Source organism: Phoxinus phoxinus, assembly GCF_949152265.1.
Source record: "Phoxinus phoxinus genome assembly, chromosome: 7".
Classification (NCBI taxonomy): domain Eukaryota; kingdom Metazoa; phylum Chordata; class Actinopteri; order Cypriniformes; family Leuciscidae; genus Phoxinus; species Phoxinus phoxinus.
The window spans coordinates 7,079,420-7,092,905 of record NC_136882.1 but is presented as its reverse complement, the minus strand read 5'-3'; the positions used below and the strand labels follow the sequence as shown (position 1 = coordinate 7,092,905).

Sequence of the window (13,486 nt, the reverse complement as noted above, 5' to 3'; positions counted from 1 at the left end):
CCCAAACCTAAAACCTAAGTGTAGTTACCTTAGTGTACTTGCCTAAGAAAAACCTGAGTATAAGTATATTGTACTAAGTGCAACAAATATTTTTGAAACTGCATATTCGAGCCATTTTTGATGAAAGATTCCAAAAACAAACATTATTTTACTTTGGAATAATGTGCACAATAATACCATCATTGTAAAAAAGAAGTACTATTTACTTTAACTTACTTAAGTTAAGTTAAGAGTACTTATTACAGAAATAATCAAGCTTACTTTAAAAGAATATACTTCAGTCCAAACAAAATATAATGTTATCGGACATTTAATTACATGCTAACTGCAATTGAATACAAAAATGTGTTATAGTAATTCTTAATAAATCATACTTGTCTTTGAAATACAGGTGAAACTCGAAAAATTAGAATATGGTGCAAAAGTTCATTTATTTCAGTAATTCAACTTAAAAGGTGAAACTAATATATTATATAAACTCATTACATGCAAAGTGAGATATTTCAAGTCTTTATTTGATATAATTTTGAGCTATATACAGCTTATGAAAACCTTTTCACTATATTCTCATTTTGAATTTGGGGTTTTCATAAGCTGTAAGCCATAATCATCAAAATTATAACAAATAAACACTTGAAATATCTCACTTTGCATGTAATGAGTCTATATAATATATTAGTTTCACCTTTAAAGTTGAATTACTGAAATAAATGAACTTTTGCACCATATTCTAATTGTTCGAGTTTCACCTGTATGGTTAATGAATGTACTGACACATTTTTATGTAAACTAAAAAAATACACATTTGTAATGATAAAGTTGTAATTTAGTGCATTTAAAATAATTTAAAAATAACTGTTATATTGAATAACACTACAGTTAAAATTATAATCAAGCACTTTACATGTGCTTTAGTATGTTAGTCAACACATCAAAATAAGTGTACTTCTTTAAAGCATGACAACATTATTATTTAAACAATTATCTTTTAATTTGACATTATATAGTCATGAAAATGTCTTTATGTACACTGAAGTGGACTGTTTATACAGTAAATAAATACAGTTTTTAAAAAATATACTTTAAATAAGTTCACATACAATACAATTAAACGCTCCTCTTTTTCACAAAGGTAGCAATGCATACTAAGAAAGTAAATGGCCGATTTTAATTTCATGTAGACTTTATCATCTATTTTATATTTAACATTTAACTGGATATTTCTGTTATTTTAGATAACTGATGTGATGTCTGTCAAAGTTTAGCTACATAAATATTATAACCTGTTTCAAGAAACTCCTTACGTGCAACTTGCTAAATAGTTTATAATTATTTAGTATGTCTTGTAGTTATTTGAATGCAGGATTTTCAGATGTGGTTATAAGGGGGCATGAGACTGTTTTCGACTGGTGCCTTGTTTCCTGACAGGGTAACGTGAGATCTCCGAAGTGCACGAGACATGCGCACACACTGCGGTGGAGTCCCGACAGCGGCAGAGACGTGATCAAACCAGTAGAGCTGCTCATTGAGACGACGGCCAGCATCAGGGAAGGTTACAACAGAAGCAGGTCCAACTCGGGTAATACTGATTCATAGAGAGCATGTTTGCTGTCGTATTAAAATGTATCATATTGAACTTTCTTTTCAAGTGTTTCAGTATAACTCCAGGATTAATTGAAGTAAATAATAATTGTTTACACAAATTGTATGTTGGCTGTAATTTTCACGTTCAACCATTCAACCTTGGACCGAATTTACAGTAAAATAATTTTCTTTAAGTAGTTAAATGCTTCATTTAGGCAAAATCCTGCAACTTAATCTGCCCGAGTTTTATTTATTTACTTATTTTAGTTTTATTTGGATTTTAAATATTTCGTTTGGTAGCAAAAAATGCAAACCCCTCATAAAATGAATAGAAAATAAACCAGCTTTAGTTTGACCTCCTGAGATTTCATTTGTCTAAGGAGTAGTTGACTTTAGAATTAAAATTTCCTGGTAATTTACTCATCTCCACGTCATCCAAGATGTTCATGTCTGTCTTTCTTCGGTCGAAAATAATTGAAGGTTTTTGAGGAAAACATTTCAGGGTTTTTCTCCATATAGAACTTCAGTCAATTTTAACATTGAGCTAATTTTTTTGTAAATTTGGAGCGCTGTCAATACAGAGAACAACGACAAAAAACGGTGTTGCCTACACTGTGTTATCCTCTTTTTAAAATTTGCACCCTGTTGACTTCAATGGGGCAAGTTTTAAACCTGCTTTTAGCCTCTTAACATCCTTGATGGGTTTAGTCACGTTTAGTCACGTTTAGGTTTAGTCACGCGCGTGAACTCGACAATCGACTACTTTGGACTTCGACCGAAAACAGGAAGTAAATACAGGTATGTGCGCTGGCTGAAATAACATCATCTTTATTCATATCTTTCACATCTACTGCAGTCAGATTCACTCGTGTTCACTCTGAAGGAATCACTCACATGGCTGGGCACTTGTAATGACACATCAAGGATGATAAGAGGCTAAAAGCAGGTTTAAAACTTGCCCCATTGAAGTCAACAGGGTGCAAATTTTAAAAAGAGGATAACACAGTGTAGGCAACACCGTTTTTTGTCGTTGTTCTCTGTATTGACAGCACTCCAAATTTACAAAAAAATTAGCTCAATGTTAACATTGACCGGAGTTCTCCTTTAATTTCTTTTCGACTGAAGAAAGAAAGACATGAACATCTTGGATGACGTGGAGGTGAGAAAATTATCAGGACATTTTTATTCTGAAGTGAACTTATTCTTTAAGGCCTACTTTGTATGATTTTTAAAAATGATTGTTTTTGTGTTTCTCAATCAGGTGTTGATCCCAGATGGATTTACAGCCTGAGAATGAAGCAGATGAAAGAACAAGCTACCCAGGAGTCCACAGGCAAGATGACCCTCCCTCAGTTCCTGTCGGTCATCACCAACCAATCGTCGTACGCCGCTGCGGTGAGGAAGTCGCCCAATCGCAGCCCTCGCACGCCATGGACCGACTCGCGGAGTTCCTCTCCCACTCTTTCCGTCAAACTCTCCAACATCCACCTGGGGTCGAAGGGCAGCAGCCCGTCCAGCACGACGTCTGAGAGCGCCTCCGAGCGAGAGCGCCCCCCTAGTGCTGGAGCTAAACACAACTACAACAGGAAAACCTACTACGACCACACGCTTAAGATCACTGGAGGAGGACGGGGAGACGGAGAGGCCAGGAGGTTTAACCAGATGACACAGAGAGGATCCAGAGGTTTCCAACAGCCTGGGCGGCCACGAAACAGCAACTCTTGCGCACCTCCATCCATCCACCAGCGGCCAATACCGGGGATGTCAATCGTCACTGAAGTGGTGAAGCCGAAAGGGCCGTCTGAAGAGGCCGAGGCTTGTGATGGGGATTGGATTAAAGTAGAAAGAAAGAAGTCTAATAAACAGGAACATAAACATCAGGAAGGAAGGCAGGCCAGAAACCGGTCACGGAGAGGGGGGAGGGGAGGGGGTCGTGGACGAAGTTGAGCGTTTATTCTGGTGGTAGAAGGGGTAATGAATCGAGTTTGGGCTGAACGGGGACTTGGTTTTAACCAAAGAAAGCACTTAACCCTAGTTGTGCACAGACAGGGCTGAGATTAAACCAGGATTATGCCTTAGTTCAAATAGGGCATTTACGTAGCTTTTATAAGCATGCCTTAAAAAATATATAACTTGTGTGCATCTTGAGACAAAACAATACCATTGACATATTTTAAGATAATGTCAGTGCAAGTTGCCTTTAATTGAAACTGCTCCAACATGCATTTAGCCTGTGAAAGTGTGAGATGGTGTATTGTAAATAAAAGCATCTTTTGAAATTGACATTGATTGAGGGCAAAAGTTCACCATGAAATGGATATACTGATCTTTAAATGTCATAAATTATGCTGTTCCTGAAAAAGGCCCATTTTGTAGCTTTTTTTTTTAAAGTTGAGATTCCCTTTCTAGGTTTAAACTTGAATTTGCCTCTCTTGTGATTTTTTATTTTTTTTTGTATTGGAACTATGCTGAATACTTCAATGATGATCATAATAATAAGTGAGGACATTTTCTATGTTTCGATAATGTCTGGTTATATATTAAATGTGGTTATATATAAAATTGTGATATTTTATTATGGAGGATTCTTTCATTTAAATGATATTAAAGATTTATTTATTATTATATTGGTGGAATTTCAAAAGTTGTTCATTTATAAGATATTAATAAAATATAAAATTTGAACCAACACTTTGTTTGTTTTATTTAGTCTGCATTTCGCGCGATTTATGTGTACTTATGCAAATGAGCTCTGAGGTTTGGCGCCACAGCGAAAGATCCTGTAAGCGCATGGAATTCCAAAGAGACATAATTCTATTCACCTTCATTTTAATAACCCCAGACTTCTAATGCAATTGTATCATCAAGTTAATACTGAACTCATAATTAAATGGATAATACAGCTCTTAAATCTTCAACCTATTCGATTGGGTTACTTTATGTATAGTTTAACACAGCTTCCAGGACTCTGGAGTGGCGCGGAAGAGACTCGCGCCTTTTCAACATTTACCCGCCAAACTTCCAGTCTAAACACCGCGCGACAGGACAGAGACGCACGCTCACGGAAGACTCCTGCACATTACAAACTCACACACCGAACTGCAACAATGCGATCCAAGGTACAGTTAAATACGGCAGCTTTTCTCTTCTATTGACCTGAAAGTATGTTTTGTGAATGAATGGAGGAAGCATGTTGTGGATTGTGTAGTTAAAGTGCGTTTCAAGAGTTAAATTAACGTTACCAGTTTGTTAAGCCATTGTTTTTTCATTTCTATTTCTTTGTTTGGGACGTATGTTCGAGAGCATGGTTGTTTTTGTAAGTGTTGTTTGTTGTTTTAAACTTATAGACTTGTGTTTAACTTAGTGGGGGCAGGGGTCGCCCTAAGTTCAGGAAAATAGTAATGTTAGTAACGTTAAAATTATTATTTAAAAAAAAATATGTTTCTGTTTAATGAACTATGTCAGTTGAAAGCTTCTACAACGGTTTACATTTTTTGATCGTCCTTGCAAAAAAAAATAATTTTGCATAAAAATAAATGCAGTTAAGTGTTGAATTAAAGCGTTAAAAGTTAGTCTCGATGTTCACGCCCTCCAGACACTGATGACGTTTGAACAGACGTTTAAATTTTTTTACACATTTTAAAGCTATACTTGCAGTGTATAATAATAATAATAATAATAATAATAATAGAAGATAAACAGGCTCTCTCTAAGCAGCTGATCTGAAACCTTGTTCTCCACTGAAAACCAGCCTGACCTGTGCTGGATTTATATAGAGTATTTTCTGGTCTCCTCTTATTCTTCATTAATGTTATGATTCTGAATCCTGTCCAGAGGCTGCAGGCGTCTCCGCCCTCCACCAGAATGAGTCTGCGCAGTTACAGGAGCACCGCTGTGGTCCCGATGGAGACCTCCTCCTCGGACGACAGCTGTGACAGTTTTGGATCTGATGGTTTTGGGAACTCGGTATGACATGAACTTTTACATATGGAGAATTGACCATCTGTTCGTGTTGAACCCATGATAAGTGTTTGTTTGTTTCTTCTAGAAGAGACCGATGAGACGGACGAGAAGCTCGACTCAGATCGAGAAAGTGTTTAACGTTCTGCCTGTGACTGAGGAAGAGGACGCTTGCAGTGGTTTTGAGAATGACCTGAACGATGACATGAGCGAAATGGTTTGTAACGACAACTCTTCACTATCATAATGGCTTTTGAAAGGAGGCATCCGTTCAATTAATAATTTCTTCTGCATTTCCTTTTTTAGAAAATGGACTCCGACGCTGAGGCTTGTTCGCCTCCCAGGAAAACTCGCAAATCGTTCACGCTCCGAGTAGCCATGAAGTTCCCGAACAAACGGACCAGTCCATCAAAGCCGGTGACCCCCGAGTCCGAACCCAAACCTGGAGCCAAAGACCCCGAGTCTGACCCTGAGAAAGACAACTTCATGCTGAAGAGAGCACTGAACATCAAAGAAAATAAAGCTATGGTGAGCGAGTCAACTTCTACATGCACGTGCATTATCTTTTCCATAACTTTCCAGTTATGAAATGGTTGCACAGCATGTAGCCACACCACCCAACCCTTGATAACCTGTTAATTAGCATGCATGTACTTGAAGTTTTAATGCAATTCTGATTAGAGTGTGAATCCAGTTTTAACAGAATTGTGATTTTTATTTAATATTTTTTCCCTCCCCGTGTAGCTTGCTAAACTAATGGCAGAGCTGGATAAGGTTCCTGGACTGTTTCCTGGGAAGACTGCTTTCTCACAGGGCAATACGGTAAGATTTTAAGGTGCTATTAAAATTGATAATGTGTTAAATCTAATGCTAATAGTAATTCTGAAAACCGTAACATTTTTATTAATAATACTAAAAGTATTACTATTAATAGCTAATTGGCCAAATAAGCATTATCCTACAGAACCAGTTAAATGCTCTATACCTTTCACAGATCTGAGACCACAAATAAATGGCACTGGGAATGAGATCAGTGCTTAAACCACAAACTACATCAAATAAATCTTGACGTTCGGGAAAAACATGTATTCCGTTTAAATAATTGCTGTGATTAAGTAATTTACACACGATGCCGGATAGGACACTCGAGACTCAAACATAATTTTTTTACTATCAGGAGAAAATTCACAAAAGTCTTCATCTAGTTGGAATCCACTGTCCATTTAACATATTTAGCTGGACAGTAATACTACTTCCCCTTTGAGAAAATTGTCCCTAAATCCAGACTTACAAAAGTCCCTAAATCCAGAATAACAAAATAATTGAATGACTATACCTGCCTCTTGCCATGAACAGCGATAGAAACTGGAATGGTGTTAAAGGAAATAAAATAAAACGTATTGGTGCTAATAATACTAATGATTATATAATAAAAAATAATACTGTAGATGTATTATGATTTTTTTTGTTTTACCTTATTTTTTTCTCCGTGCACAGCCTCGTCGAGTTCCCCGTCGTTCTTTTGACCCCAGCGGCGCTCGGCGGAGGAACCCGGAGCGATCGTCCCGTCCTCACACACGCTCCCGCTCGCTGGCTGGCGGACCCCCCTCCCCCGCTCCACAGGACGATCCCGACGACAAGTACAGCCTGGTCCGCAAAAACAGAGCTTACGACGACGACGATGATGAGGAAGAGGTGAGTCTTGGCGTTAAATAAAGGACAAATTTATTTACAATTTTTTTTTTTTCTGTTTGAAGTGTGTACACACTTCCATTCAGAAGTTTGGGGTTGGTAAGAAAAAGCATTTGTCCGTTTATTTGTTTTTTACTGTCACTTTTGAGCAATTTAACGTATACTTGTTTATTAAATGGTTGGTTCACCCAAAAAAGAACATTAGCTGTTTATTTACTCGCCCTCAGGCCATCCTATATATAGAGTTTTTCTGCGGTATAAGATTTCTAGCTGAAACCGTGGTCCTCACTGATTAAAGTCAACGGCTGCCATCACTTTGAGAGTCAAAAAAATATGTACAGGCAATATGAATACCCATGATGCCTGAGGTCTTGTGAAGTGAAACAATCAGTCCGTGCAAGAAGCTGAACATTATTTATAGCATTTATACATGTTATCCAGAGCCTCTGCGTACGGTCCTGAGTGTTCACGGGAGTCTGGAGTATCGATCGAACGAACCAACACAAGTTTCTAAAACGAAAATAGGGAATGGATTTTAACAGCCTTCTCTCTGCGCGCGTCTAGCACGATACGCCCGCAGCGAACGCGCGTCACACAGCAACTGTAGGCTCTGACAAACACACATAAATGCTAATTATACCCTACCTCTGCATAATGAGTCTTTTTACAACAAAAATGTGAATTCTGCCGGTATTCAGACGGTCTCATGCACACAGATACAGAATCAGGCTACAATCGCCTGCGTAGCCGAAATTAGTTTGATATATATTGTTTGTTTATAATTTGCCTATATTTGGCGTTGAAAATGGAAATGTCTTTAGACATTGAAAATCGATTTTACAATCAATTCAATGAACACTTATGTCTCAAATCGAACAGGATTTTTTCACAAAAGTGACGACCCTAGTCCGCAGCACGAGCTTCCTGTCACATAATGACGCATGTACAGGGCGAACTCGTACATGAGGTGACGCTGCGTTTGTTTACAACAGAGGGAGGACCGGTGTCTTGATTTGTTCATCAAAATAGTACTAGTACAAAAAATTAAGATTGTTCACTACCGTGATCTCAATCAAGAAGTGTCTGCACAGATCGAGCGTTTCGCTTCATAAGACCTCCAGAAGCCACGGGTATTAATTTTGTTCTGTTTCTTTTTACACTTCCATAGCCGTTGACTTGCATTAAATAAATCACGAGTGACCACGGTTTCAGCTAAAAATCTTAATTAACAGCACATTTTCAGTTTATGGTGAACTATCCCTTTAAATGTTTAAAGAAAAGTCTTACTGACCCCAAAATCAACTTTTGAACGGTACTGTACATGCAATCTCAAAATGGCAGATTATTGCCATAGACAAATCACTTGCATGTCTTGTTACACTCAAGTAAGGTGCCTCTGTATTGAATATCTGTGTGTGTGTGTGTGTGTGTGTGTGTTTGAGTAGAAAGAACCACGGCGGCGCAGTTATAACAGCACTCTGACGATTCCTCATGTCGTGAGGCCTGTGGAGGAAATCACTCAGGCTGAACTGGACAACATCTGTGTCAACGTCAGAGAGAAGACTTACAACCGTGCCTCAGTGAGTCTCCTTCTTCAGAATCAGTGTTTGAAGCGTACTAGAACTGTGTGTGTGACCGTGCTTTTGTTCATCAGGGGTCAACCTGCCATCAGTGTCGCCAGAAAACCACTGACACCAAGACCAACTGCCGCAACCCAGAGTGTGTGGGTGTCCGCGGGCAGTTCTGCGGGCCTTGTCTCAGGAACCGCTACGGAGAAGAGGTCCAAGATGCCCTCCTGAACCCGGTCAGTGTCTCTGCACATCCTGACATCAGCACTGGCTTGTGTTCTGATTGGTTCAGCGTTTCTCTGAACGATGAGTGTTGCTGAGGTGTGCTGGTTCTCTTCCAGGAGTGGCATTGCCCGCCGTGCAGGGGCATCTGTAACTGCAGTTTCTGCCGGGCCAGAGAGGGGCGCTGTGCCACCGGTGTGCTCGTGTACCTGGCCAAGTACCATGGCTATGACAATGCTCACTCTTATCTCAAAAGGTAAGGGTTTTTAGTAGCAATTACTGTTAACTTTACTGTAAGACTATTATGTATAAACACTATGTAAGATTGTTTTCGCCACAGAAAAAATTATAAAAGGGTAATTGCGACTTTTTATCTCTCAATTGCGCAATTCTGACTTTTTTATCTCAGATTTGTAGTCGTAATTGCGAGTTATAAAGTCAGAATTGTGAGAAATTCACTTTTTTTTCTTCTTCTTAGAAATGGACTTTATAACTCGCAATTTCCAGTTTGTCTCGCAATTCTGACATCTTTTCTCAGAATTGTGAGATATAAACTCGCAATTGCGTGTTATAAAGTCAGAATTGACGGTTTAAATGTTAACAAGTTTATTTCTCGCAATTCTTAGAAATAAAGTCAGAATTATATTTTAAAATGTTTTATTCTGTGGTGGAAACAAGCTTCCATAAAACACTGCAACTGAAGCACTGCATTTTTTTCACCAAAACCAGTGACTTTTTTTTTATTATTTAGCCCAAAACCAATGGTTTATTTAATAGCCAACGCTTTATAAAATGCACACAAGTTAAATTTAAGGTTTTGATAGATATAATTGTTTGTACTCCAAGTACAGTTTAGTAACTTTTCATGACAGATTTATTCAAGCATATGTTAAATAACGTATGTGAAATATAATTTGTAATGGTGTTTCTTAATTAAAATTAGTTTATGAACATTAAATGTAAAACTACATGAGCCTGTATACAAACGGTTTTATGGACATCTTTCTGCGGTTAAAACACAGTGATTTAAATCCGACATGAGACTGTAAGCTGTACTGTATTTTCAACATTCCTTCTGACGTTCATGTTTTTGTGCTGTAACTAGTAGTAAAGGGGAAGAGATGATCAGTTCACGTGCTCTATCACGACACATTAAAGTTTACTTTTGAAAGCTCCAGAATTTTTTTTTTTATATAAAAAGCAACAACGCTCATTGTGATTTTTGGATGGGAGACGCGTTACAAATAATGTTTGAAGTTTTGTTCACGCATCAAGTCATATTTATATAGCGCTTTTAACAATGTAGATTTGTTTCAAAGCTGCTTTACAGAGATAAACGGATAATTTAAGGTAACAGATTGTTTTGTCTTTATAGCGGTTCTTGAATAAAGATATTTTCCAGCTAAAGTTAGTTTTGATGGATTCACTTCCGTCGCAACGATCATTAGTTATTAAATTGGAGGCCGCTAAGACACCGTTCTCTCTACAGACTTTAAACGTGAACCTGTGAGAAACGCTGATGGCGCTCACGTGCGTATTAAGAATTAATTCTATAGTTATGAGCGTTTGAATATATGTGCGCAGGTTTGTAATTCCCTAGAAACCAAGCCTAAAACTACTTGTCTGGCCTTAACATTTTTATACAAGCTTTCGATCACTTGAGGGGTAGATACGCGAAACCGAAATGATCCCGACAACGCTTTATCTGTAGAGTGGTAAAGGGATCCTCCATAGGGAGAGGCTAGTTGGCACTTCAGCACTGCGTTGTCATCGGGTCCAGGCGAAGGTCCTTAATCAGATCTGGATACGGGAAAACCTCGGGATAAACCAAGACACTAAAATTAGCGTAGATGCCATTCTTTTAACACAAAACAGCATAGACTAAAATATCTGTTCATCAAAACAAAGATTGATTTAACAAGAACTTAACCCAGTGCTAGCATCTACACAGCTGATATTTACCTGTTGTAGCTTATCCACATTGTGCACAAAACACTAGCTGCGTTTCCATTACCCTTTAAATTGCGCAAATTGAAAATACGCCACTCCCATTTATCGCAAAACAGTTTTTACGCTCGCATGACTCGCAAAACTGCAATGGAAACTCATTTACAGTCACCTTACGTAGATAAGAATGTAACGGTGTGTAGCGGTGCGGTAGCGACGTAGCGGTGTGTTTGGAAAGAATACGAGAGTTCTTTATTAAGTAAATAAAAGACAAAAGAATTACAGGAATACTAGAATCTAAACCTCAAAGAAATGCCACAATCAATAGCTTGAAGCAGAAATGAGGGAGAAACACTCACAGTATAACGGTCTTTCCCCATTAATGCTTGATAGCACACATGCGTCTCCTTCCGTTAATAATAATGTCTAGTGCGGTGGCTGTGATGTATAAACCTACCAATGTCCGTTGCCATGATTTTTGGAATTTGTCGCAAAAGAGGAAAAAATGGCGTTTTAGTCGCATAACATCAATTAATGGAAACACCGTCATTTCGCAATTGTTTTTTGTCGACATTTAGAAAAAATCGCATAAGTTTTGCGCAAATCTGTAATGGAAACGCCTTCTGACACATCAAAAATCCCCATGAGAAAAGTGCTTATTATACATCACTGTCTCGATGATTTCAGCTCTCAAAAATGGTTTAGACTAGCCTGGCAAGCCAGACTTGCATCAAGAGGTTTAGTCTGGCAACTCTCCGTAGACGCGGCTCAATCCGAGGGGCGGGATAAACAGTTCTCTCAATCTCTCTGCACGCAATGCGCTACAACCAACCAGAGCAACGAATCTGAGTCCCATACGGTTTCCCACCAGCGGTGCTAATTGGTATATTAAACTTTTTCCATATCCAGTCGGCAGTTTTAAAAATGACTTAAGTGCCGTTCTTTGCTCTTTTCTTAAAGAAAAACTTAACTCCAAGTCCTCGAGTCGTGGCCAAAGCCGATTCGAAAGACCGCTGTTCTCCATCCGCAGCCGCCATTCTTAGTTTTCAAGTGGCAGCCGTCGCAACTCTGTCGTCATATGTTAAGCCCGCCCCCGCCTACTCTATACACGACGTGATTGGCCTGACCCAATACACTTTGCTGCCGCTAGGGTGCGTCTAGATTTCTAGGCTAGGTTTAGACTGTATTTCATCCAAATATGTATTTTATTGCTGAAACTTTGCACCACTATCTATAGCAATGTAAATGTATAGCTCTGTTCAGAATTATAGTTGTGGTGTGTGTCGACTTCTCACTGTTGTCACTCACTTGGTGGCTTTTTCTAGGAAGGTGTAACCAATGTCTCTGACCTCTGACCTCTCTCCACAGTTTAAAGAAGGAATTGGAGGAAGGAGAATAAAGCGGTGTCCGAGTTCTGCGGAGTCCAACCAAACTGACGTGTCCTCGAGTGTTAACCGTTGATGTGATTCTCAGCTTCCTGAAACTGACCCCTGCTGCAGGTTCTTGGAGGAGGCCGGTGGGAGTTGTCTACATGAAATCTTAATACATTTGCATTGTTTTAAATGTGTAATTTTTTTTTCAAAGGGAGTGTTTTTATCTCTGTACTGTATTGGTTACTTTGAAAACTGTTTGCTGCAATACTTGTTCTTTACTGTTTTTAGCATGTTTTTAATCTTTAGACGCTGTCATGACTGCGCTGTTCTGCTGTAGTACTGCAATAAAAGTGCTTTAAGTTCTGTCGTCTTTATGGATGTTTTCATGTCTGGTTTTTAGATCTCTTAGATTTAAGTTGATTTGAGGTTAAAATGGTGTAATCAAGTTAAGTAGCTGTCCTCACGTCTTCAATAGATTTAAGTGTACATGTTGTAGAGTTTGAATACTTTTTAAACGAAAGTCATCAAGGTATCTAGAAGTTTTTTATATAGCTGCACAAATACAATATGGATAAGGCAGGGCAATGTCTATAGAGGCAACATGAAATTGTAAACTGTTAAACCCATGATTTATTTTAAACCACATATACTTCTCCAGGGCAGTTGAATGCTTGAATCTGATTGGTTGAATGTTCTTGACCGGGAATGTCCAGTCCTGCTCCTGGAGAGCCACTGTCCTGTGGAGTTCAGCTCCAACCCCAATTAAACGCACCGTAACCAGCCAATCGAGGTCTTGCTTGGCACACTAGACACTCCCTGAACTGCGGGACAGTGGCCCTCCAGGAGCGAGGTGTGTAGTTGTGTTCAGGGAAACGCACGGCTAAAGTAGTTCCCGGCAGAGCTTGACCACATTACACTTTCATATCAGTTCGCCAAAAGATTTCAGTTATTTCAAAGAACCTTGCGGCCGACACCAGCAAACGAACATTTGCTTCCGGCATCATTACCTAAAAATTATGTTCTTAGTGTAGTTTTTATTTTGATAATCCATCGCATATTGAAATGGACGTTGTAAGAGAGATTTAAATGGACAGTTTGCAGGTTTGGTCCCCCGCTCCTGTCAGACCAGAGATGCACCCT

At 38.7% G+C, this 13,486-nt stretch overlaps 2 protein-coding genes across 5 annotated transcripts in view; both read left to right on the top strand.

The window, feature by feature from the left end:
* Positions 1–4,271, top strand: part of map3k20a (mitogen-activated protein kinase kinase kinase 20a) — a 61,342-nt gene extending 57,071 nt beyond the window's left edge. The window contains 2 exon segments of the mRNA XM_079619782.1: positions 1,429–1,579; positions 2,846–4,271. Of these exon segments, the coding sequence (XP_079475908.1) occupies positions 1,429–1,579; positions 2,846–3,531 (837 nt within the window). The 3' untranslated portion in view covers positions 3,532–4,271.
* A 46-nt stretch (positions 4,272–4,317) lies between these two features.
* On the top strand, positions 4,318–13,139 carry cdca7a (cell division cycle associated 7a). 4 transcript variants are annotated; one of them, XR_013798460.1, is made up of 11 exons: positions 4,318–4,703; positions 5,419–5,550; positions 5,633–5,761; positions 5,851–6,072; positions 6,289–6,366; positions 7,042–7,239; positions 8,682–8,816; positions 8,891–9,040; positions 9,146–9,282; positions 12,342–12,783; positions 12,899–13,139. XR_013798460.1 is itself a non-coding variant. In XM_079619785.1 (10 exons), exons 1-10 carry the CDS (start codon positions 4,434–4,436, stop codon positions 12,370–12,372), a joined length of 1,482 nt encoding a protein of 493 aa, XP_079475911.1. In that variant the 5' UTR covers positions 4,318–4,433; the 3' UTR covers positions 12,373–12,810. The 4 variants fall into 4 exon arrangements, 3 of the variants coding, with proteins under 3 accessions (XP_079475911.1, XP_079475912.1, XP_079475913.1); XM_079619785.1 differs by lacking the exon at positions 12,899–13,139 and having other exon boundaries at positions 12,342–12,810; XM_079619786.1 differs by lacking the exon at positions 12,899–13,139 and having other exon boundaries at positions 4,400–4,703; positions 5,636–5,761; positions 12,342–12,810.
* The last annotated feature ends 347 nt before the right edge of the window (positions 13,140–13,486 follow it).

What these genes read in the sequence shown, in the direction of transcription:
- cdca7a (XM_079619785.1), top strand. Translation starts at nt 4,434, where the DNA reads ATGCAATTGTATCATCAAGTTAATACTGAACTCATAATTAAATGGATA. An exon ending in TCAAAGAAAATAAAGCTATG is followed by an intron (nt 6,073 to 6,288) that starts GTGAGCGAGTCA and finishes CTCCCCGTGTAG; the next exon opens with CTTGCTAAACTAATGGCAGA. An exon ending in CTTTCTCACAGGGCAATACG is followed by an intron (nt 6,367 to 7,041) that starts GTAAGATTTTAA and finishes CTCCGTGCACAG; the next exon opens with CCTCGTCGAGTTCCCCGTCG.